The sequence below is a fragment of the Ostrea edulis genome, chromosome 7, assembly GCF_947568905.1.
Source record: "Ostrea edulis chromosome 7, xbOstEdul1.1, whole genome shotgun sequence".
Classification (NCBI taxonomy): domain Eukaryota; kingdom Metazoa; phylum Mollusca; class Bivalvia; order Ostreida; family Ostreidae; genus Ostrea; species Ostrea edulis.
The window spans coordinates 54408165-54435553 of NC_079170.1; the positions used below are offsets into that span (position 1 = coordinate 54408165).

At 35.0% G+C, this 27389-nt stretch overlaps 1 protein-coding gene across 1 annotated transcript; it reads right to left on the bottom strand.

Annotated features, from left to right (window-relative positions):
* Window positions 1-2616: 2616 nt before the first annotated feature.
* Window positions 2617-22570, bottom strand: LOC125654796 (serine--tRNA ligase, cytoplasmic-like). Its single transcript, XM_048884869.2, has 11 exons — window positions 22330-22570; window positions 21001-21071; window positions 16415-16498; window positions 15631-15789; window positions 13185-13325; window positions 10770-10925; window positions 7698-7919; window positions 7425-7554; window positions 5994-6151; window positions 5713-5842; window positions 2617-3067 (listed from the first exon to the last, which is right to left on the bottom strand). Exons 1-11 carry the CDS (start codon window positions 22463-22465, stop codon window positions 2925-2927), a joined length of 1530 nt encoding a protein of 509 aa, XP_048740826.1. The 5' UTR covers window positions 22466-22570; the 3' UTR covers window positions 2617-2924.
* Between the last annotated feature and the right edge of the window lie 4819 nt (window positions 22571-27389).

Consider the following 27389-nt stretch of genomic DNA (forward strand, 5'->3'; position numbering starts at 1 on the left):
CTGAAAAGCTGAATTCATCCCGCTTGTCATAAAGTTGAGTTGTTAGTTTGCCGTTAATATCTACCGGTATTTTCAATAAAATATCTAAGTAAAAAGCAGATGTGGAGGACTTTGTGGTGTCTTTAATCTCGAGTTCACAGGGATATATCGAATCTGTATATGAATGAAATAAAAATGATTATTGTTAATAAATAAAACGTCGTCGATATATCTAAATGTCGAGTTGAAGGCCACAGCAAGATATTTCTTCTTCTTATGTAGAAGCTTATGAATAAACTCTGCTTCATAAGAATATAAAAACAGGTCTGCCAACAAAGGAGAACAATTCATGCCCATGGGAATTCCAACAGAATGTTGAAAGACCTGATCACCAAAGACTACGAAGATATTGTCTAAGAGGACTGAAGAATTCCAGCATGTGTGTATCCCCGATCCTAAAATTGTGATTTCTCGTATACTAGTTTATAGATAAACAATTTAGGTCAAAATATTTATCTTTATTAAATGTAATAGTTAAAAGATACAAATTATCATTAGTGTGTTGACTTTGAAAAAAGTTCCGTACTTCAAACAATCCTCAAAATTTTCGATTGGGTGCGATATTCCCCTAAGCTATTTTCGTTACATGTATATATATTTTAAAAAAAAAAAAACAAAAAAAAAAACACCAAGCGATAAAGCTAAAAGTTATGAAAAAAACAAGCTCAAGTAAATATTTATTATCACAGCAAATTTCTACTGGAAAATATTGACCATGATTGACGCGCGGACACGCCGAATACAACTAGCCACATGATTTACTTAATTCATTTATTTGAAACTCCTGCCTAAGTGTGCTTTTGAAAAACATCCCAAGATTTTTGACACATGAAGCACTAGTGATGACAGATCCACCGAAAGTCAGTTGATATCCTATGAAATTCACTAGCCTCTCGTTTTGAAGTCCCGTGGGGATCCGGGTTAGAATAGGTCCTCAGTACCCCTTCCTTGTCGTAAGAGGCGACTAAATGGGGCGGTCCTTCGGATGAGACAAAAACGCCAAGCGTAGGCTTAAATTTTGCAGCCCTTCACCAGTAATGGTGACGTCTCCTTATAAGTGAAATATTCTCGAGAGAGACGTTAAACAATATATTCAATCAATCAATCATTTGAAGTGTCTTTTCCTGATTTAGCTCGAGTATATTATTTCGCATCCAGTTGTCAATATCAGAAAGACACCGTTCAAGTCTTTCTGCAATTATTCGGAGTTATGATTATCAATTAATCGGATTTATGATTAAGTATACCTTTTAGCAATGATAACACATGATGTGTTGTGCCTCCGACAAATTAGGGTTTTAGGGTTAAAGTGATCTCCTTTGATTGTTGGGGAGCATGAATATCGATGGTGACTTGGGGGACCACATTATAACGCATAGTAAGTTTTTCAGCAGGTGTATCTTCGTTCATAAAACTTGAAATGTTCAGATCGTTTTCGAATTTGCTGATCTATCAATGTCAGACAACACCCGTTTCTTCTTACCAATTGTTGGGCCGTTCTCTACATACTGCTTTTGACTGTTTAGCTGATCAAGATATTAGACTCATAGCGGGTGTGACCGGTCAATAGAGAATGCTTAACAACAACCCCCCCCCCCCCAACCCCCAAGGTACCTCACTCCACCTCTGGTGTGTCCATGTTTGCCCTGCTCTTAATTTTGTATTATTTATAGGATTACTTGATTAATCTCTGTTCGTTACCCTCACTTTTTCATCCTAGATATTCTTTCAACTTTGTCGTCATGTTGTGAACAGATGATTGATTGTATATTGTTTAATGTCCCTTTCGATAATTTTTCACTCATATGGAGATGTCACCATTGCCGATGAAGGTCCACACCTTAGAGCAGTAAGGGGTCTTTATCGTGCCACACCTGCTGTAACACGAGGCCTCCAGTGGCGGATTTAGGGGGGGGGGATACTTTTAGGGCTTGAAATATGTCTCCTAAGTAGTCATTTTCATTATTTTCTGTCATTTTTAATAAGGTGAAATTAATAAAATGACGCAAATTTAAAAAGTTTTTGGGAAAAAAATGTTAGTTCTCCCCATAAATCAAAAGATTTTGTCATTTATTTCTCCTAGAGTGGAAGAAATTATTGCTTGTTTTATTGTTTACATTTTTCTAAAGAGACCATGATTTACCTTAAATGCTGGTCAGTATAGCTACATTCTAGGTGTTTTCTTATGCATATATTATACACACAAAATTACATTAAAACCAGTCTTTTAGACGACAGTTACACAACAGACAAGCTCAGATTTCAATGTCACAAAAAAATGTTTCAAGTGGTGGTATTTTTTTATTTGTCAAGTTCAACTGATTCGCCAACAGCCCATCTGTTAGTTTTCATAGAGAGTGGTGCCTTAACAAAGCGAATACCACATTCACTTTTATTTCAGAAATTGTAGATTTTGGAAACACTTTTGAAGTTTATGCTGAATGAAATGCTTCCTCATAATTGTTTAATACCATTAAGTTTAGGGTACAACCTCAGGGAAAATAAGTCAACCATTTCCTGTTCTTTGTACCTCATTTCTCCCTATCACAAATTTCACAATAAATATCAACAAAAACATTTCTTTTTTCTTTTGCTGAATTTTATTAAACAGAAAAGAGCAGATAACTTAAATTCTCAGTATTTGATTATAATAGTGCACCAAATCCCTGGATGTTAGTCATCCTGCTACACGATAACATAGATCACATACTCTAAAATCGTGTTTCCGACGGAATGTCCTACCAACAGCGTAGGAATAAAATATCTTTGTGAATCAATCTTTAAGTCTTGACAAGTTTCACAGATTTGACACATGTGTACATGTGACAGCACATAAATCATCACAGACACAGTTAAGGGTAATAAATAAGTCATAGTAAGCACATTCATTTGTTTAGATCCATTTTTTCTACACCCTCTGCCACATTTTTGTCTTTCTTCTTCTGTGCATCTTTATGTTTCTTTGTTTTCTTGGTCTCTTCTTGGTCTATGGGAGCTGGCTTTACAAAAGGAAGTTTTTCATCATATCCTGAAAAAGCAATATAATTGTAAGAACATTCTGTTGAATATAACTTTAAACTCAGTTCCCAACTTTCAATAAAAATAAAAGCAATATATTTTTAGGTTGAAACATCCCATTCCAGTGAAAATAAAATGTTGCTGAAGATTACTTGAATTTTGTTACTAATTCATTTCATTCAATAGTACATATAATAGGAATTCATCAATATGATTATGTAAACACATGACATTTTACTCACAAACTGAATAAAGTTCAAAGCACTTTCATGTGAGTAAAAATGTCATGAATATACACAACGATAAATTCTTTAAAAAGAATTCATAATCCTTCTACCGTGATTTTCGGTTATAAGGGCGATATAATTTTTTCCCCACTAGTTTATCCAATATACTGAATCGACCTATCTTAGAATAAAGAGGAAAGAAAGATAACTCTAATATAACACACATTTATAGAAACAAGCAGGCTCTAGACACTTTATCATTTTAATTTTACATGAATAAAAACAAATTATTTAAAACTAATGAAACATAAATTATATAATTGCATTCAATCAATTTTGCTTGCTGAAAATAAACCAACAATGCAGATGCTGAACGGTAAACAAAATTTTTATGCGCAATGCTTAAAGTTGGATTGGCAAAGACTTTATATAAACAAAAGGAAATTTCATCTATCTTCATAATGAATGCTTCAATGCTTTCAAAAATATCTACTACAGTTATACCAGTGCATGTATAACACATGTAATGATATCCATGTGTAACACATGTAATGATATCCATGTATAACAACATGTAATGATATCCATGTATAACACATGTAATGGTATCCATGAATAACACATGTAATGATATCCATGTATAACACATGTAATGATATCCATGTATAACACATGTAATGATATCCATGTATAACAACATGTAATGATATCCATGCCCTACTGACCTCATAATAACGTATAAATACCCGAAAGTCTTTGCCGTATCTGCAAAATTTACCAATCTAAGGATTTTTCTCAGAAAATGGCGAAAAATAAACCTTTCCTCCGATACTCCATAATCGACCCTATTTCCAAAAATCACGGCAATTCCAATTCATTAAACATAATTATATTTTCCTTAACGGGAGCCTCTTTATTCTCAAACTTCAAATGATCATCTGAAAAAATAATTTGCTGTTACAGTGTATGTCTATTAAACCACAATTTCCCAAATATCTACAAGTAATTTATACATATTCATAAATTAGCAGTTCTTCTAAACTGTTGACATTAAAAATTTGTCGTTTTAATAACTTTTTTACTATATTCTTATTATTCTGTTTTACAAAAATGTGCAATTTTCTGAGGTTGACCTATACTTTTGTTTTTATATGTCTGATATCTTAAAAAAGGTGGCAAAATAAACATCTTGAAGTTCGTTGGTTATTAATTAAATTAAACTATATTGATATATTGAGTGGAAATGAATGCAGTTTTTCCACTTTCAACGATTAAAATTTTAAAATAAGTCACATGAGTACGAATAATTATCTGCACAAGATAAAAATTTTAGATAACAGGGCTTGCTCCATCTGTTCGGAATAATCAGAAACCATTATACATTATTATTTTAATACGCCCTGAAACTGATGTTTATTCTTATCTCTAGAGCATATTTATGGCATCTTGTGTTTTCATGTTTTATATGTGCAATCAGGATAGTTACAGCTTTTAATGTTTTATTTATTTTCTATGTATTATGTGTATAACATTCCGTTGTATTAGGTATATATGCATTGTAAAGCACCTTTGAGCGTACATAGTGTATGAAAAGGGTGCTATATAAATATGGTATTATTATTATTATTATCATACATCTATTTGTTTACTGTCCATTTGTGGCCAGAATTTGGTCATGCCTGTCTTGTTGGATATTACAAAAGACAGGGAAAAGAGTGCTATTTGATTCACAATAATATTTGGCCGATTGACTGAACATGAAAATGTTAATTTTATTACTATGTTGGTCAAGAGATGTATATTTTCATTCTCTAGAAAAGGTTTACCTTTCACGTTTAATGATATTTTAGCATATTTACAACTATACTTTCAGATGAAAAAAGTCTTTTTAACACAAATGTCTTTATGAAAAGGTGGTCAAAATGGAAATGTCTTTTTGAATAACTTCATTTTTCAAATGATTTAATTGCTCTTACTTTAAAATGTTACTCATGTTACTATTAATTATTCTTCCCAACTGTGTGAATGCAAAGATGAAAGTTGTCTTGCATGTTTATTTATGTGTTCAAAAGCTATTTTAAAAAATAAAAAAAAAAAATCAGTGTCTGGGACCCATATTTTCTATCTTAAAAGCAAAGCGTCTGGTTTCATGCCTGCCTACAAATCTGTGGAATTTCGTATTTGCAGACAAATTGGAATTTTTCAATTTGCCTCGTTTTGACCCATGGTAGTAAGTACGTGTACCATATCATACAAACTCACAGGGAGAGAAATACCATACAAACTCACAGGGAGAGAAATATCATACAAACTCACAGGGAGAGAAATATCATACAAACTCACAGGGAGAGAAATATACAAACTCACAGGGAGAGAAATATCATACAAACTCACAGGGAGAGAAATACTGACAATGGATTAAGCTTACCAGGAGGCATGAATTTCCTCAGAACCTCAGGCACTATCACCCCATCCTCCACTTGGAAATTCTCCAGAATGGCACATATAGTTCTAGTGGTCGCACACATCGTGGCATTTAACATGTGGACGTAGTCAGCCTACATCAGGAAACGTATTTTAGTAACACTATGACAAATTATTTCTCACAATACCTCTATATTGCATTTAAATAGTAATAGTAATAAATAATTACAATATAATAACAAATGTTAACACTAAACAAGTTCATTGTCGTTTCATTACAATTACCTCTTGGTTCATCTTTTTGGTTTGTCCATATCGAACTTTAAGTCTACGAGCCTGATAATCCAGACAGTTTGAACACGAGACAAGTTCACGGAATGCTCCGGATCCTGGGAACCAAGCTTCCAGATCCAACTTCTTTGCAGCAGCATTATTCAGGGCTCCTGAAAGTTTTCAATCGCATGAAATAAATCTTATATATGACTATTGTTTTGAAAAACTGTTACTATTAATACACAAACAAGAATATCGCAAACAATACAACATACACCTGCTAGAACTTCAGTGTATCAATGACGAGAAAAAGTCCAGAAAACTATTTGACCTAATTTTAGCCCTAAGATAGGTCACGGTGCACAAATCAAGTTGAAATGTGAACTGATTAAGTATTTCTCTGAGGAAAGGTGACAAAATTTCTTAGGAATAACAGAAGAAAATCTGGAAAATTTTCACTCCTAAAGTAGGTCATGATGCATCAATCCAGATGGAATGCAAACTGAACTTATATTCCGCCGAAATGAAGCTTATGACTAAATTTCAGGGCAATATCTGTATCCATAACAAAAACAAGGTTTTTCTACTACATGTAAGTGATACTACGACCTTGAGAAACAAACGGTGTCCTCCACTTGGCATGAGGAGTATGTGTACCAGGTTTGACAGTCCTAGCCCCAATAGTTTGGTCTGTATTTTGCCTCCAAGGTTTTCCAATCAACTGATATTGTACAATGACCTTGATGTTTGATCTTGACTCATCATGGTGATCAAATGTACCAAGTTGTAAGCTCCTGGAGCTTACAGTTCATTTTGTATTTTTCCTACAAGGTCCTGACAGACGTACCATAATACGTCCCATCTTTGATGGGCATCTAAAAATGCTACAATTGTAAAAATTCTATCAAGCTTTGAAAATAGTATACTGAATATTGGGGGTGGGGGTGGGGGTACTTCACTATTGATGAAACACAACTGCCACCATCTCAGTTGGACCCGACAATGGTGGACTTACAGTTCATTTGCAGATACAGATGAATTTAGTGTTGAACAGACATTATACAATTATTGCTGTTTTTGAGGTCAATATGATGATTTAGACCGGCGAGGTGAATATTGTACTTCGAAGGTGGCTAAATCATCGTATTGACCTCAAAAACAGCAATGATTGTTTCATTAGATGATTAAATGATTAAAAAACCCTTCAAGATTGTTCTTTGCTTTAATTGTAAGTTTCAACGACCTATTTTTGGTCCTACATGTATGTGGAAAAAATAATTCCTTATGTTCACCTGGAAGGTCACGTGCAGGTAAACATAACATAGTATGATTTCTACATTGTTGGATCTCAGCCAATTAGAGAGCTAGGAATTATTCAATCATATAATAAAATTAATTATATATGTGTACTTTGATTATTTGCTATTAGATATTGTTTTTTACCTGACACAATATTAACAATCCGATAAGGAATGCCTAACAGCTTGTTGAATTCTTCTGCATTATTGATCATCTCATCAAACATCTCCCAGGACTTGTTCTCAAAAGGTGACGTCAACACAAACTGCTCTACCTGATCATGAAAATCCACAACACATGTTAACTTCTGAACTTATCAGATCAAATATTCAAAAAACAAAAAAATAATACTGTGTTTAACCTCAGTTCCATACTGAGAAAGCATAAGAAAATCAGGACTTCAGAAACATGACATACCTTTTCAAACTGGTGGACCCTGAAAATTCCCCTCGTATCTCTCCCATGGGAACCGACTTCCTGTCGAAAGCAGGTGGAGTAGCCCAAATATTTGATAGGGAGACTCTCTGTGGGAATCCACTCGTCTCGATGGTAGGCAGCAATCGGTTGTTCTGATGTCGCGATGAGATATTTCTCGTCCACAGTGCTGTCATCTGACTTTTCACTGCCCTTTCCTACAACCTTAGAGAAATGAAAACCTGCAAGGTTATCTTCAGAAGATATGAAATGTTTGTATATTTGACAAGAATTACTGAAAAATTTTGAAACAATAAAATCAAGAAACAATATAGCACTTTTTTTACGTGTTCAGGTGCATGTGTTGGCTAGTGTAAACTTCACCCAATAAAAGACCATAGATTCAACAGAACTTCGTATCTAACAAAATTCTAAATATCCGTGTAAGAGTATGCAGTGTATGCAATTAGATTTCAACTGGACCAGCTAAAGGTTCAGTGGCTACACTTTTATTCTTTGCATTTTTTGTTTTATTTCCATTCTATTTTATTTTCATCTTTATTTACTCTGATACTGCCTAACCTCTAGCATCCATTGTAAACATTTTCCTTACTGAAACCACTCCCCTGGGAATCACTTGCTTAATGAAACTTCCAACTTATTCACTTCCACTTGAGGGCCTCTAATAAATGTTTCATCTTTTCCAATTCAATCTAACCCAAATCACATGTTAAATAAATCATTGTAACTTGATCATCAATACTTCGAAAACAGAACAAAAGCCAATACACAAGGTGAATGTAATCAAGTTAACTATATGGAATCAAATGTAAAAAGAACCCACTAGAGGCAAGAAAACAGGAAAATAGCAATAATACACATCATGACTGATTTTGAATAAGATGTGTTTGTTAAACACTATGCTCCTGGGAACAAAAAAAAAAGATTTTGTCATAAAGAGTTTAAAACTGAACCTTAAATAATAGTTCAGTAGATATTTCCTAGAATAATTTTACTTAAAAGTATGTGTCAAATTCCAAACCATTCAAAAATTATGAGCAAGCATGATATCAAATGAAAGGAATTTATGTACAAAATACAAAAACCCAACTTAAAGGGACTGATTCACGATTTGCCCCAAAATTTTCTTTTTCACTTTTAATTATCAAAATCTACTGTCTAATGTGTTTAAAAGATTTCACATAAAAATTAAGGTTATACATTATCACAGAAACTCATTTTAGAGAGTTTATCATTTGTTATGTAAACAAAGATTGCGGTATGTTATTGTTTCCGAAATTTTCAAAAGAAATGAATATCGATCAAAGTTTATTATATCTTTCACATTTCAAGTATTTTGGGGGTAAAATGTGTCATCTAAAAGTTAAAATTTGTTACTACGCAAAATTAAGATGCTCTATATTACAAAATCAATTTTTCACTTGCTTGTTTGTATACATAAAAAGACTCGAGTCTTTGTTTACATAACACAGATTCAAGGCTAAAATATTACTTTTATTCTTGCATTCAGAAGGTCAAAATTTTGGCTGTCAACATTAAATGAGTTATATTTTTAAGGTTTAACATCAAAAATGAAAAATATTTTTATCAACAATCGTGAACCAGTCCCTTTAAATGGTTGCTAGGTAAAATTTCAAGGTCACGATCACATGGAATGTACATATGAAATACGAGAGCCCTATCCCTAACCATTCAAAAGTCATGAGGAAGGGTAACATTTTCCTTAGTTTTGAAATTTGGGTCAAACTCCAATGTTAAAGATCATGGTATCAAAAGAAACGTCTGGTAATAAGGAACTGTATTAATATTAAGAGTTTTGGACAGAATGACAGACAGGACAAAAACAATATGCTCCCGATCTTTGATAGGAGAGGGGCATAAAAACATCTGATTTAAAATACAACGAGCAGTGATTTTGGGTTTTTTGAAAATCATTCCAAAAAATTTATTTTACATCAAATCATAACAAATCTTGGGCACCGATTTGAATGGGATCAAATACATGTCGTAATATCAACAATTCCAAATAATGTTTGGATTTAATGATAATGAAAGATTTCTCTACCAATAACTTGATATACTATTTGAGTATATTTTATTTAGAAACCCCTTCTGATCAAAATTCAACTAGTGCAATGAACAGGTATTGTTTTAGAAACTTATAAAGCCCCCCTCCCTCTTCCCATGTGGCAATATTGAAAAGGACCACCTTTAAATTTAGAATATGGGCTATAACAATACTAAGTTTGTATTTGTTCCCTCAAGAGTCTAAGCAGACATTTCCAAGAAACCAGTCATGACCCCATGACCTTGTGAACAAATGGGGTCATCTACTCTTTAAAGGGTACCAGTGGGTTCACAAGACTGCCTTACCCATGCCAAATTTAAGCTAAAACAAAAGCTCCACCAAGCGGGGCATATTCCCTCATAATGTTTTCCTATGAAGTCCAGTAGTGACCTTGACCTTTTGACCCCAAATCAATAGGGTTCTACCTCTCTTGATAACAAAGCTACCTGTGAAGCATCAAATCAATCAATCAAAAAGTGTGGTCTGTATAGTATCTACAAGCTCCGAGTTGCACACACTCATCAATACATGAATGGTCCTGCTAGGCTGTTACTACATCCCCTCTTGCACTGATTACCGCCGTGTAGAGGTAGAGCGTTCGCCCCACATGAACATGGTTGGGGTTTGAATCCCAGCCACTACAGACCTAAGTCGTTAAAACAGGTAGTGACAGTTCCATTGCCAAACACTCAGCATCAGGTGTGAATGTCACGGGTCCTCGGAGATGACATTAAAAACGGATGTCCCGTGTTACAGTAGGTGTAGCACGCAACCCTCACTGTTCAATGGCTGTAAGCGCCTAGCATAGACCTAAATTTGAAGCCCTTCACCGGTAATGGTGACGTCTCCATGTGAGTGAAAAATTCTCGAGAGGGACGTTAAACAAGAGCCAATCAATCTTGCATTGATCTGTGAGGGAATAATAAAAATTCTCATGACTTATGGTATAAATTACACTATTCAAATGTAGAAAGCTTTCTGCTTACCTTGTACAATTCATCATCAAACTGTGACAGCTGGGCAACTTCCTGCATAACTTCTTTCCTCATGAAGAAAGGGGTATACAAAGGGACATAACTCTTGGTGTACAACGTGTGCATGGCGAGGTTAATGAGAGCCTGCTCTAGAAACACTAATGGACCCTACAAAAAAACATGACAGGTCATGAACCACAATGCTCACCTGAGCCACCTTGCTCACACCAAGATCTTGCTGGAACACTAATTGTAACTCAATAATAATCAAAGTCCTGCTATCAGACCACTACATACACTGCAGGTCTCAGGATGATTGTTTTCTTAAACTGTAATCATTCTGTGGGAGAGATCCTGAAGCTTTCTCCCAACACTCTTCTATCTCTACTTTACACCCAGGGCAGCATCATGATTCAGTTTAAATAAGATATTCATCATATACAAAAAAAGTAATAGGGTATGAACTGTGACACTTCACGCCAGCATACTTCATGAAGCGTGTTAGTAGGTCATGAAGCGTGTTAGTAGGTCATGAAGCGTGTTAGTACATCATGTTAGTACATCATGTTAGTACATCATGAAGCGTGTTAGTACATCATGAAGCGCGTTAGTACGTCATGAAGCGTGTGAGTACGTCATGAAGCGTGTTAGTAGGTCATGAAGCGTGTTAGTACATCATGTTAGTACATCATGAAGCGTGTGAGTACATCATGAAGCGTGTTAGTAGGTCATGAAGCGTGTTAGTACATCATGTTAGTACATCATGAAGCGTGTTAGTACATCATGAAGCGTGTTAGTACATCATGAAGCGTGTTAGTACATCATGTTAGTACATCATGAAGCGTGTTAGTAGGTCATGAAGTGTGTTAGTACACCATGAAGCGTGTTAGTACATCATGAAGCGTGTCAGTACGTCATGTTAGTACATCATGAAGCGTGTTAGTACATCATGTTAGTACATCATGAAGCGTGTTAGTACATCATGAAGCGTGTTAGTACATCATGTTAGTACATCATGAAGCGTGTTAGTAGGTCATGAAGCGTGTTAGTAGGTCATGAAGCGTGTTAGTACACCATGAAGCGTGTTAGTACATCATGAAGCGTGTCAGTACGTCATGTTAGTACATCATGAAGCGTGTTAGTACATCATGTTAGTACATCATGAAGCGTCTTAGTACATCATGATAGTACATCATGAAGCGTGTTAGTACATCATGAAGCGTGTCAGTACGTCATGTTAGTACATCATGAAGCGTGTTAGTACATCATGTTAGTACATCATGAAGCGTGTTAGTACATCATGAAGCGTGTTAGTAGGTCATGAAGCGTGTTAGTACATCATGAAGCGTGTTAGTACATCATGAAGCGTGTTAGTACATCATGTTAGTACATCATGAAGCGTGTTAGTACATCATGTTAGTACATCATGAAGCGTGTTAGTAGGTCATGAAGCGTGTTAGTACACCATGAAGCGTGTTAGTACATCATGAAGCGTGTTAGTACATCATGAAGCGTGTTAGTACATCATGTTAGTACATCATGAAGCGTGTTAGTACATCATGAAGCGTGTTAGTACATCATGAAGCGCGTTAGTACGTCATGAAGCGTGTTAGTACATCATGAAGCGTGTTAGTAGGTCATGAAGTGTGTGAGTACATCATGAAGCGCGTTAGTACGTCATGAAGCTTCATGAATTTGAATTCCCTTTATCTAAGAAGTTTTGTGACAAGTTTGGTAGAAACCGCCTCTGTGGTTCTGGAGAAGAAGTTGAAAACATGAGGAATTTACAACAACAATGGACAAAGGAGTGGGCCAAGGCCAGCTTACAAGAGGTTTATGGGCTTCACAGTCAGCTGTACAAAGAACTCAAACTCATGTGTTGCATGTTGACAGTGCAAAAGTTTATCTTTTAAGCTGTGAAAAATGGAGGGCCTTACAACTTTTTTTCTGGTCAAAAAGGACAATCAAATTTTCTGATACTTCTCTATTACAAAAATATTGCCTGAATGAATATTTTTAACTTTTTGGAGGGTGACACAGATCTTTGCCATATGACCAACTGGTTCAGGGTCATGACATACTTACTGTCCGGTCACAAGCATCATTTGTGCCAAAAATGCTAACATCTTTTCATTACAAACCCAATCATAATGACCTTTGTTCAGGATCATAACACATTTATCATTATCAACCTTTGTGTCAAGTCTAATTCTAAATTCCTCCTTCAAATCCAGTAATTTCAAATCACATTCAATGAATGGGTCTGCTAAAATACAATCATATTTATCAGTAATTGTGTCTGTTTTACACAGGTTTGAGACTCATGCATGTAAAAGTCCTTGACAGTGTTTATTCATCAAATGAAAAACTAGAACTCGGTCTTTACTGATGTATGACAAGCATCATTCCAATAACAGAGATAAGCACCTTGAGATAGTACCCTCTTCCTCCGGCAGTCACCGAGCCCCTCTCAATGTCCACCCCATCCACCATCACTACTAGGTCTACATGTGAGTATTTTTTCCTGGATTCACAATCTCCAAATGTTCTTTCTACCCCATTTTCATCCTGATGAAAACAAAAATTAAAGAGAATTACGTATTTTCACACATAAATGAAGACTGTACTATTTGCATTTACCTAACATACTGATGTACACTTTAGATAGACGAGTAGATTATCATCAGTTGTACCGTATACATGGAACTTTTAGCGAGACATACATTTAGCGATTTTTTCATGGAAATCGGAATATATTTAGCTAGAGCTAATTTTAGATACTTTATAATTCCAGGAAAGATAACTATCACCTCTGATATGAAATCATTCAATTTTAACAATCTCTTCACTCTAGCTGATAATGCCAAAATTAAAACCTTGCTAAAAATTCTGCTAATACAGTATTGTGAACATTTTCTTTGGCTGTTTTCCAAAGAGATTGGGTACATCAAATGTACAAAAATGACAAAACTGCCACTCGGACAGCGCTAAAAATATATGTGAAACACCGATTCCTGGCCAAACATTGAACACTACAGTACAGGTAACACGAATCAATTATTTACCGCATCTCTACGACAGTGATTATCATTCCCGCTTTACAGAGTGATAATCATTCCCGCTTTAAACCTTCAGGCCACACCAATTTGTAAAATAGTTCTTCGGATTTTCAAACAAAAAAAGTGAGGCGAGAGGGCGAATTATTTTACAAATATTATTTTTAATTTTGGAGATAAAAATTATGAGGCGAGCAAATACAAGAAATATAAATATTTTTAATTGAATTAAGTGTGATTTTAAAAAGCGGGCGCCTAAAACTAAAGATCTAAAATCATCAGATATCATTTGTTTACCACATAAACTTAATATTTTTCAACTTTGTTGATATAGTTTACAATAAATAAGAAGTACTTCAGGTTTCAAAGACTTATTTTCTTTATACCTAATACATGTACTTTGCAACATTAACTGATAAGGTCTTTTTGAAGCATTTTATTGAAGTTTCATTTCTACAAACTTTCGATTCAGAGATATGCATATTGCTAGGAACACATCCAGTTTTGACATTCATTGCAAATGCAATATCCATTGCATCGCTTTGAGCATTTTCTTGAATTTTGATATGACATCACCAAACCTTTTGTGAATTTGTCGTTAACTGTCGGTCCGGTTTAAAATAGTCATCGATCAGTACCCCTTGCTTGTTGTAAGAGGCGAATAAATGGGGCGGTCCTTCAGATAGGACTGCAAAAACTGAGATCCTTGTCACAGCAGGTTTGGCACGATAAAGATCCCTCAGTGCCATAAGCGCTGAGCATAGGCCTAAATTTTGCAGCCCTTCACCGGCAATGGTAATGTCTTCATGTGAGTGAAATATTCTCAAGAGAGACTTCAGTCAATATATAGGCTAATCAAACAATCAATCATATGCTATCAATGTTCTCTAAATAGTGGCATCGAATAGCGCTTCAAAAGTTTCATCGGCTTCCAGTTCGATTCCAGCATAAGGAACAACTTCCAATCCAGTGTTATGAAGTATCGTACATATTAAGATAGACATCATGAATAACTTAACCGTATTACACTGTTAGGAAATTTCTCGAGAGCCCGCGCTTCTGTCATTTGTCAGCATATACATCAAGGTTATTTGTGCGCTTGTTGTAAAAAAATTTAAAAAATATTTACGGATATTTTTTAACACGCGGGCGGATATTATTTTTTGATAATATTATAATTTGGATTTGTTACAAATAGAAGCGGCGAATCCGACGAACTAGATTACTAATTGGCATGGCCTCATGGTTTTTTACAGCAGGGCTTCGCAAAGCCACACTCATACTGTAAGTGGAGTAAACTACCTGTTTTTGTACAAGCATCTTTAAATGATGTATCTTATCTCCAGTCATTTTTATGCATTTTTGTGATTATCTCCCCTTTAAAGGAAACATAGCCCTTTATTTGAACAAAGATTAAAGTTTGGTTGAAATTGGCCTGGCTCTGGAGAAGAAAACTTTTTAAAAATTTTCCGCATATTTTCGCTATTATCTCCCCTTGGAGAAGGATGTTTCCCTTCATTTGAACAAACTTGAATACCCTTTACCCAAGGATGCTTTTTGCCAAGTTTGGTTCAAATTAGTACGATAGGTTCTGGAGAAAAAGTCAAAAATGAGAAAAGTTTGCAGACAGACGGACCTGTACAAGACAGACGAATAATGGGTGATCAGAAAAGCTCACTTGAACATTCAGCTCAGGTGAGCTAACATTGCTTCATGACAAAACATTGAGTTCTAAACACTGGCTACAGAAAGATAAAGCTGGCTACACATAAGTATAACAATAATAAGACATTGAGCTCTAAATCCTGGATCCATACCTCATCATTGCTGATGATACAGCTCTCGTGAAGATGGTTGCTGACTTCCTTCATTGCTTCATTTCTCTCTTGTTCATGCTTCACTAATTCTCTATCATTTAATTTCATCTGTTCATCAATCAGGTTTTTCAGTTCTTTAATTTGTACTACAGTCAACTCCTACAAAATAAAAGTTTTATAACATAAGAGGCACTCACTTGACGTAATTTTTTTTTAGTATTAATCATTCTAAAATGAAATATCACTTTATTAAAAGACAGAAGTTCATCAATTCAGTGGCTATACATGTATTCAAAAACTCCACTAAACTTCATTTGAGTTTTTCTTTAACATTTTAAAATTTTAGCACTTCATTACTCAGTCTCACCGAATTTCAACATTAGAGATAAGAATATCATATGTACTTCAATTTCAGTATGTTAATTTTACCTGTGAATTTTTAAGTCTGTGTTGATTTTGCCAAATAACAGGAAATTTTCAGCCTATGTTATTTTTGCCAAATGTAGAGATAAACTATTTTAAATTCACCCAACACCACTCATAACTAATTTTATGTAACAAGTAAATTTTATTAAGATAAGGGTGAGAGACCGAAATTAAAATAGACAAAAATTTCCTGGTATACATTAATTTAAATTTTTTCTGTATTAATCTTGTCAAATTCAATTTTTTTTTTAACCTTTTTGATGTACTGTAGATATATTGTCACTATCTAACTGGTGGGTATGGAGAAGGTACATATAGATTAATTGTCTTTTCTAAACATTGTCAAAACAACACACACCTGGATTTGTTCTTTGGTAAACTCCTCTAAATTCCCCTTGATGTTCTCAGGCACAGTGCTGTCATCCCCTTGGGGTAGTTTTGCCTTCAAAATAGATTTAGTGTGTAAAATCAAGGTTTAAGGACGATAGACTCGATTCCTTTCTGGTTAATGTTATACTAAATTATCATTGGAATACTTTCTTGATCAAACTGGGACAACTGTTAAGATATTGTGTATTAACTGTTGATACACAATAAGACTGTCCCAGCAATCTTTTTTCTGTGATTACTTTCTCAAAAATTACTCTTTAATATATCAAAGCATGAGTGAAATCACTGCTACAGAAAGGAATTCTATGTGTAGCTCCTCATGTTCACAAGAAGAACTGTTAATGCAATTTTTTAAAATGATACCTAGCCCTACTTGGTACATCCCTTACTGCATTTAGTTTTTTATACAGCAACAGCAAAATAAACAAGCCATGGATCAAACATACCAAGCCATGGATCAAACATAATAAGCCATGTCAAATCCCTAAAATTTGTGAAGTTCAAGGTCCATGACTCTTTTAAAAATACAAGAGGTCCATGGGCCACATCACTCACCTGAGTCACCTTGGCCCATATCTGAAGACTTTCCATATATATTTGCATGTAAAACCTTGGTCCCTATTATGGCCCAAACTACCCTTTGCAAGCTTGAATCTACACTATGTCAGAAAGCTTTCATGTAAATGTCAACTTCTTTGGCCCAATGGTTCTTTTAAAGCTTTTTTCTATATTTGTATGTAAAACTTTGACCCCCCCCCCCCCACTTGTGGCCCCATCCTACCCCCTGGGGACCATGATTTGAACAAACTTGAATCTGCACTATGTCAGAAATTATTCTTGTAAATATCAGCTTTTCTGACTCAGTGGTTATTTAGAAAAAGATTTTAACTATATATTTGTATGTAAAACTTTGATCCCCCTTGTAGCCCCATCCTACCCCCGGAGCCATGATTTGAAGAAACTTGAATCTGCACTATGTCAGAAAGTTTTCATGTAAATATCAGCTTTTCTGGCTCAGTGGTTCTTGAGAAGAAGATTTTTCCTATATATTTGTATGTAAAACTTTGATCCCCTATTGTGGCCCCATCCAACCCCCAGAGCCCATGATGTGAAGAAACTTGAATCTGCATTATGTCAGGAAGCTTTCATGTAAATCTCAGCTTTTCTGGCTTAGTGGTTCTTGAGAAGAAGATTTTAAAAGTTTTTTCCTATATATTTGTGTGTAAAACTTTGATCCCCCCCCTTGGGGCCCCATCTTATCCCCGGGGGCCATGATTTGAACAAACTTGAATCTGTACTATGTCAGAAAGTTTTCATGTAAAAATCAGCTTTTCTGGCTTAGTGGTTCTTGAGAAGAAGATTTTTAAAGTTTTTCCCTATATATTTGTGTGTAAAACTTTGATCCCCCCCTTGGGGCCCCATCTTATCCCCGGGGGCCATGATTTGAACAAACTTGAATCTGTACTATGTCAGAAAGTTTTCATGTAAAAATCAGCTTTTCTGGCTTAGTGGTTCTTGAGAAGAAGATTTTTAAAGATTTTTCCTATATATTTGTATGTAAAACTTTGATCCCCTATTGTGGCCCCATCCAACCCCAGGGGCCCATGATTTGAACAAACTTGAATCTGCATTATGTCAGGAAGCTTTCATGTAAATCTCAGCTTTTCTGGCTTAGTGGTTCTTGAGAAGAAGATTTTAAAAGTTTTTCCCTATATATTTGTGTGCAAAACTTTGATCCCCCCTTGGGGCCCCATCCTATCCCCGGGGGCCATGATTTGAACAAACTTGAATCTGCACTATGTCAGGAAGTTTTCATGTAAAAATCAGCTTTTCTGACTCAGTGGTTTTTGAGAAGAAGATTTTTAAAGATTTTTCCTATATATTTGTATGTAAAACTTTGATCCCCTATTGTGGCCCCATCCAACCCCCGGGGCCCATTATTTGAACAAACTTGAATCTGCATTATGTCAGGAAGCTTTCATGTAAATCTCAGCTTTTCTGGCTTAGTGGTTCTTGAGAAGAAGATTTTTAAAGTTTTTCCCTATATATTTGTATGTAAAACTTTGATCCCCCCTTGTGGCCCCATCCTACCACCGGGGGCCATGATTTGAACAAACTTGAATCTGCAATATGTCAGGAAGCTTTCAGGTAAATTTCAGCTCTTCTGGCCCAGTGGTTCTTGAGAAGAAGATTTTTAAATGACCCCACCCTATTTTTGCATTTTTGTGATTATCTCCCCTTTGAAAGGGACATGGCCCTTCATTTGAACAAACTTGAAAGCCCTTCACCCAAGGATGCTTTTGGACAAGTTAGGTTGAAATTGGCCCAGTGGTTCTGGAGAAGAAGTCGAAAATGTGAAAAGTTTACAGACAGACGGACAGACAGACAGACGGACGCCGGACAAAATGTGATCAGAATAGCTCACTTGAACCTTCAATTCAGGTGAGCTAAAAAGTCTTAAATGATTCACTATGATGATTTTGGCCCCACCTGGAACCAAACCCCTACCCCTGGGATCATGAAATTTACAACGTTGGTAAAGGACTACCTGCTCCTTCTAAATATTTAAATATCTATTTAGTTTCAATTTAGTATAAAGAGCATAAAAGATGTTATTTGAATATTTTACACATAAACACAAGCCAAGTTTGGCCCTGCCCTAGAGAATAAACCTCTACCACAGGGATCAACTCCTTAGAATCTCCATATCAAATTGTGCAGATGTGGGAGTGAGATATATTCCACCTTCTAGATTCATATTTGTTTGCCATGTTTGATGTACTAAAGATGAACTTTTGGTTGTTGAGTTATTAGCATATGCCCATATAAGGTAGTGTTTACATCAATGTACTGTGTACAAGTACGGAGGTTGTCGGTATTCAATTGGAAAGGTTTAAATTTGATATTAAGCTTAAAAAACATACAGTAGAGTGTATTATTTCCCCTGCCACCATACGATTGTCCTTTCCTACTGGTATACAAATAGTATATTTTTATAAAGTAACATTAAAGGACACATCGCATGTTTTTAAACTTTTTAATTTTTTCAGCAAAATTAATTCATTTCATGCCTATAACTACTTTACATGTGTTTTAAATGAAACAGTTTGCGTAGTTTTCGAGTTTGAAAGCGATGAAATTCAAATCTTGCGATATGCATATTTTCTTCGATATTTTACGCGCCATTATGTGTGACGTCATATGCGACCTCGAGCGAGAAGATTTGAAAACAGTTGATAGCCATTTCATAAACAGATTAGATTTAATTGACAAACAAACAATTATCACAATAACAGCTTGTAAATAACACTGCATTAGGGTGTTTTGTGCCGTTTAAGGGTGTACTTGCTGTCAGTAGAGATGATTTGGACTGTGTTTTTATCAATTTTCGAAGGAATGTATGAGGGACAAGACGTGAATATTTTTTGTCGGCACAACGACTTTGCCATAAAAACCCCCAGTAAAATTTGTTCCTGTACTTTTTCTAACAAGCACTTGGACAAATACGTAGATAAACTGCGAGAAAGTGGTTCTATCGAAGCTACGCACTGTAACATATAGGCCTACGGCATATGCTTTCCGTTCTGCTCTCGAATTCAATACACACTCGCACCAACTGACCTTCACCTTGTAACAACATAGGCAGAACTTTGCTAGCAGTGTCTACCAACTGGTAGTTTTAAAAAAGAAATTTAAAGATAAAAGATAATTGAACTCTCAATTATAAATAATAAAATATAATATTTCCCGACTTTGAATTGAATTATAATGCTTTCATTTTTTTTAAGGAACGCGTACATGTACGTGTTTACAACAACAGCACGCCACGCTCCCACTTCCTACGTAACAAAAATTAATGATTAGGCCTAATAAAATTGCTTTAATAAAATAATTTAAAAGTATTGTGATTTTCACAATAAGTTTGATCATTATTATTATTTTTTCTTTTTCGAAATGCACCCGTGACAGTAGGCCTAGTTGTCAATGATACATAATCGTATCATAATTTAGGCCTATCTAACTTCTCCAAAAATAAATTTAATAATAATTGCACTGTTTATTTTAGAAAAGCAACAACGCTAATTACAGTTGTTTACAGAAATGGCATTACCAAATTGTGTTTAGACAGGGATCCGATGTAAACATTATTTACTCGCAAATTTAAGCAGTTTCTCGCTACATTTGGGTCGCTATTTGTATGCACTGGTGGCTAAAAGATATAAGACTCTGGAAATTTGTCAACATCGAAATAAATGTTATCTATGGTAAATAAATTAGGCCCCTAAAACCCGAGTTTTTAAAAATATCTAACACTACTGTTACAACAAGTTGATCGACGAAGGTCGCATATGACGTCACTGTACCACGTGACTACCTATCTAATTAACTAGGCTTTTTGAAATCGGGGCTTAGATTTAAGTCCGTATTGTGGCTAATTATCGGAATACTTCAGCGAACGAACTATTACAATTAATTTCTATAAGCATAAGGAAGACAAAATGCATATAATTCTGTATACTTTGAAAACACGAGATGTGTCCTTTAAACACCCACCTTCATTTTTCCTCCTATAACATTACTACACAGATTCTTTTGTTTATTCAGCAAATCAGCTCTGAACCTCTCTGAAATTATATTGTCACTAATTCATGAACACATCAACTAGGTATGTACAAGGATTGTGGATTTTTTAAACTAGAATTTTATAGTGTTGAAGCAATGACATAAAATATTCATACTTATAACGAGAGACTTTATCCAATATGACTAAAACATTCTATAACTTCATGATACCATACAAAGTCAGACAAGCAGTTGGAAATGGTATGTTGCGAAACCCGGGGGAGTCCTTAATGGGACATTACATTAAAAATGGTCACAATTGATTGCTTTTAGCGTCACCACAAAAATCAAACCTTCTCTGTGTATTTTCGCACATTTATGGAGGTTCGACCTCATGTCATTGTATATTTGTACCTCTAAGAATTATACCCTGAAACAATGTTGCTGTGTTGCCACTATATGAACCTTAGTAATCTCAAACTCCCTTCACCAGGGGAAAATGTCAAGGAAGTGCGAAGTAAGGAGTGTGCCAAACTTTGAAAAACTGATTTCAAACTGCATTTCAAGAGAATTTTAGCAAAATTAGTGTTGTGGTCAGTGACATCAGTGTTTGTTTTGGTTTACAAGTCTAAATTCTCTGATAAGTTGATAACCAGCCTTTATTTCACACAAAACTATGAATTTCATATTCATAATTTAGTAAATTTACATAGAGATTAGATGTGATAAAAAAAAAAACGTGGTTTGGAATATCCCAAAATGACTGCAGTGGGGAAATTTATCACCCTACTAGTAAACCAGACCTAAAAGTAAACACTGAAATTATAATGTCTAATTTGTGAAAAACTAGGAGGCATGGAATTCACATCTTATATACTTCAATGCTAAGAAGATTTGATCGTTGAGTTGGCAAAACATTTGTACATTTTACAGGTGTTGTAAAATTTATAGTTCTTTTACAATATATAGGGTTTCCAATCTTTCATATCATAATGTCCTATTCGTCAAATATAATTATTTTATATTCTGCTATATTGTATCATCTAATTCACACATGCAAGTGGTGGTGCTGCCAACTTCAGAATTTATTATCATTCAAGGGGTAACTAAAAAAACGGAGGATTTTCGGGCAAGTATGAAGTTACTTAAAGTTGCATCATCCAATATTGCATCATCATTTATCTATAAATAATGTACTCGTAAACGCAAAACCTATAACCAAGTATCTTCCTAGTCGAAGAGTTAGTAACAAAATCAATTATCATATTCATTAATAAATCCAAGGTTTAATCCTGTACCAGTTTCAACTTCAAGCCTTACTTTTCCTCCATTGAGTGTCATTCTCAACCACTCTGTCCACCAAAGTGACGTCCTTAAATCTCTTGGCCTGGTTTTCTTTGATTTTGTCTGGGTTCCCCCCTTTATCTGCCCTAAAAAGTTCAATATCCAACACCATATTTAGGCTTTAATTTCCCTAACTTTCGCCGGTGACAGTGTCCACTTTCTCAACGTGGAGAGGAAGTTTCCATTAAGCATGCGCAATGTCTTAATCATTCCGACGTTTGGGTCAACACTAGAGCTTTCTCCCGTTAGATGGCGCTAAACTGGTGAGAGGAAAAAAAAAGGGGGGGGGGGATTAGAAAATGTGACTGCTATTAATAATGCCTGATAAAAACTGGTGCTTTTTTTGTTTTTTGTAATGAAATATAGACAGAGGTAAAAAGAAAATAAATAATGTTAACCAGGCCAGGAACCTTATGTTATATGTTAAAAACCACAGGAGTTCCAGATTTTATTAATAAAGAGATAAACGTAAGCAGCGCTTTGTTAACACATACACAGGCCTAGTTCATAGCTTGGTCAGTCGAGTGAGTTTTATTGACTTTATTGATAAAACTTCCAACTCACTAGTTTAACGATTCTACGGATCTGAACTGGCATAGGCCTATATTTTCCATAGTTCGCTTCTAAGTTGCTTTAATGATTCTTCACGACACAAACACAGTTCTTTTGAAAATGATGAAGAGAAAACTCAAACGTTTTTATAAGTAAAGTTAATTCAATTTACCGTGTGGAATGTAGTTTAATTCATTCCCATTTCAACTTTCGAACATATAAAAAATTTACAAGTTCTCTCTCTCTCTCTCTCTCTCTCTCTCTCTCTCTCGGAATTTTATATTTGTACTGCATTACAATCAATATTAACTCGTGCATCTATTTTATATATAAATTTACGTTTGTTTGGTCAGTGTAAGCCTCGTTTTGAGTTCAAAAAAATAATACCAAACACTAAACGTAGTCCTGAATGATACAGAGCATCATAATCATGACAGTCCCGTGTTCGCAATAGCCATTTCTGAGTTATAAACAGAGGGATAAGTTCATTCCTCACAATGATAACCGTACCTCGATCCACGCACAAAAGCTTGACATTGTGAGATGTACTATCCAGTGTCTACCTTTCCAGGCTGATACCCCCCACCCCTCTAATTTTACTATATTACTATGAATAGATATTGAATTTTCCCTCTTCGACTTGTAATTCACAATTTCTATTCTTTACTCTTATCTATAGTGGCAGTTGTGCAAATCCATATGATTTTCCGGGAATTTGCACCAAAAAATATAGTCATGGTAAAATCTTTGGTTGCATGCCTTCCTTGTGAATATACAATGTGTAACATTTGAGTTTTTCCACACTTGACTGGACCAAAAATAAATGAAAAATTTCCAAATTGATATTATTTTGTCCATTCAATGAAATCTCTAATTTCGATTAGTCGGTATAAATGAAAGATGAGGGCCTTGTTAATCTTGTTGCATGTCTGTCTTTGTTATCCTCCGTGTTGCCTTTGTAATATTGCCGTTTCAAATTGATAGATTGCTTTTCGTTCGTTTCGTTATATTTAGTTTCCGTAGATTTTACAGGTACCCATTAAATCGTAGTAGAAGAAAATAATATAAAGTAACGACATATATAAATGTAAGGAAAAACTGCACGAGTCTAGATTCACAAAGAGTTTGAAAGAGAATAAAATATAACTCAACATAGATATGGACAGGTAGAAATAGGTAAAAATAGCCGACGAACTTCGCTATATTTAGCCTAAATATAGCGAAGTTCGTCGGAATATGGAACTAATCTATAATAATAATATGTTACACTGTATATAGAATGTATTCAAGCAATTCACTTATTTCGTTTAAAAACATAACAAACAACAACAACAAACAATTTAAAATGAAACTTACATTACGTCCTGATTCTGGAGTCCAGGAGATCAGTAAATTGAAGTATAAAAAGTCTAAACAAAATAGCACAGCAAAGACACCTTTCCCAGATAATCTGAAAATATGAATTCAAGATACCAGCAGGGCCCTCTACACAGGCGTTTGAAAGCTCCTCACAGTAACTTGGTCTCTTAATATTAACCTTGAATTTAATAGGATATATGATTTTTAATGCATGGTACGTAGCTTTCCAGATATCGTTTTGTGGATTTTATGTTACACAATAGGACCTATAATGCTATTTTCTGCAGACCAATCGCAACGAACACAAATTTAAAAAAAACAAAAACATATACGAACAAAGATGTCATACTCCGTAGCAAAAGAATAAAAATGGTTCGTACTGTTACTTCCACTCCCCCCACATCCCCCGCGCCGGATCCCCGTTCAATCCTGCACTCCTTCCTCATCTTCCTCTCTGCCACTCCACCACCATAAAAATACTCTCAGAGCCCACCTTGGTACGGTCACAATAACAAAGCGCCGCAACACCTGCAAGACGTGTTGAAAAAAAACATTATTTCACGATGTGAGTGGGGACTTAGAAATATCATACGTATACACTGCCAAGCGCTTATTTCGTAGATAACGTTGGCGCTTTAATTTCATTAATTCTTCCGGACCCAAAGTTAGTTAAGTAGAATTGACAGTTAACATCTAGTTAAATTACAAGTTTACTGTTAGTCAAAGTTAACAAACCTTTATGAAACTGGGTTAGGCGTTTTACTTTAAAATGTCTATATTTTATCGTCTCGGTTAAAGTCATCTTCACAAGTCAAGGTTATTGATTCGTTGAGGTAACCGAATCAATAACCCTTGACTTGTGAAGATCGGTTAAAGTACTGCACTACAAACTAAACTATAAATCTTTAATAAACTATAGACTTCATATATATATATAGATCATATGGTTGGTTGATTGTATCGAAAATTTTCACTCATATTGAGACGTTATCATTGACGGTGAAGGGCTGTAAAAGTTAGGATTTTGCACCATTTAGCCCATAGCTTCTGGGACCTAGTCGGCCCCTGAACTCCCGGCCTATTTGGGAGTAAACTTTAATCAGCTTCTTTTTTTTTTCTCTTTTTTTCTCCATTACGAAATAAAGTCTGAATGTGGAGATTAGAATGACTAGAACTTTGGAAACAAGTAGTAAATATAACCAAAACAGTTTCATGTATTAAAAGACTGTCTCACGATCTCCCTAAGATGTTATGTACACCAGCAAAGGGTAAATGGGCAGGGGTGGAGGTTGTGAAAATAGTCCTAGACCCCCCCCCCCTTTCAAAAATTCCTGGATCCGCTTATGATATATATATATGCACAAACATTAAATTCTGTAAAACGTCTATATGTACAAACATAAAAAAAAAAATCGGTAAAACGTCTGAAATATTAATGAGAGCGATAACGTTTTACTTTTTACTTTCGTGTTGCCTTTTATATGTGTGTGCATGTGTGTGTGTGCGTGTGTGTAGCAATGAAATGACCAACGGCACGAGCAATTTGGGGATGGCCTGTCCCTTCCTCAGGACAAAAGAAAAGGTTTTACATAAGTAGGTTAACTATAGTAAAAGATATACAAACAACCTAGCACTCAATCTACAAATGTATTTGCACTGCAGATGTTTTATTGTTTTTGGCTTGCTGATCATGCAATTTTTCTAGGGAGCAAATTTGGACATGCCTTATACACCTCCAACAGGCTGATCTACATACTAGACCAACTAGGAATAAAAATTGTACTCTCAGTCTCATTAAAAACACTAATTCTCTAATATGGTTTACTTACTCCGAGAACACTCATTTTTGGACAATCTGATATCCTGGTAAACCCCAGGTACTGGAAGTATGGATCCACATAGTAATGGAATGTCCCCATCACAGGCTTGGTGCTGTAAAATAGAATGACATGTGTATACAAAATGTAAACATACTTACACCATCTCGTATTAGAATCTTTCCCAGGTAATCGTGATTGCTCTGAACCATTGAAAATTTAACAGCAGTTGGTTAAATTAAACTGACAGTTGACGCCTGGTTAACGTGTAACTGTTAAAGTACGTCCAATTAACTACCTTCGTGCAACTGGGTCTAGTGTAACTAACTTACTGTGAAGAGATGCACCTATGTTAGCGTTACGTGCATCGGAATACCAAGACGACTGTGGGTATTTTTGCGTGACCTATATTGTAACACCAAGTGAACTCGTTCATGGTAGTGTGTTGAACATTTTTATATACCCCTACTACTCAGAATGATACCCTATTACGTCAATTGGGAAACTATTACGTTTATATTAAATGAAAGAGTAAACTAATATACACAAATTCAATATTAGAAAACAGGTGGGATTCCGCAAAGGTCATTCGACTATTGGTCATATTAAATTCGTTTTACATGTAATTATTGCGCTGTTTAAAATTAGTAAAGAGAAACTCTATTGTTCTTTTTATCAATTACGAGAAAGCCTTTGATTCTGTTTGGCGAATAGGCCTTTGGAATAAAATTCTGCTAAATGGTAACATTGATTGAAAATGTTTCAGAATAATTAATAATATGTATACTGGAATGAAAACACAAATTAAGTTTAATGGTGATCTTTTAGAATCATTTACATGTCAACATGGGAGTCAGACAAGGTGAAAATTAATCCCCATTTATATTTTCTATTTATTTTAAAAACGACTTGGAATAATTCTTGGAAACAAATGATATTGATGGTTTACCACATATTTCCGAACTGTTCTTGAACGAATTGCACATTTACGAAAAACTATAAATTCTTTTACATGCTGATGACAATATAATATTTGCCGAATCACATGAAAAGTTTATACTGAAAGCTCTATAATTGTTTTTAGAATTATTATGACCTTTGAAATTGAAAGTCAATGCAAATAAAACTAAAATGATGATATATGGCAAGGGACATACAAAATTTGAGAATTTGAAAATAAGAGCAATATAATTAAAATCAGATCCTAGAATACGCTCACAATCGCTACTTACGCAGAGTATACGGCGCGGATCTAAGAAGTCTGATCATGATTTTAATTAGATTGAAAATAAGAGTTACCCCTCCTTC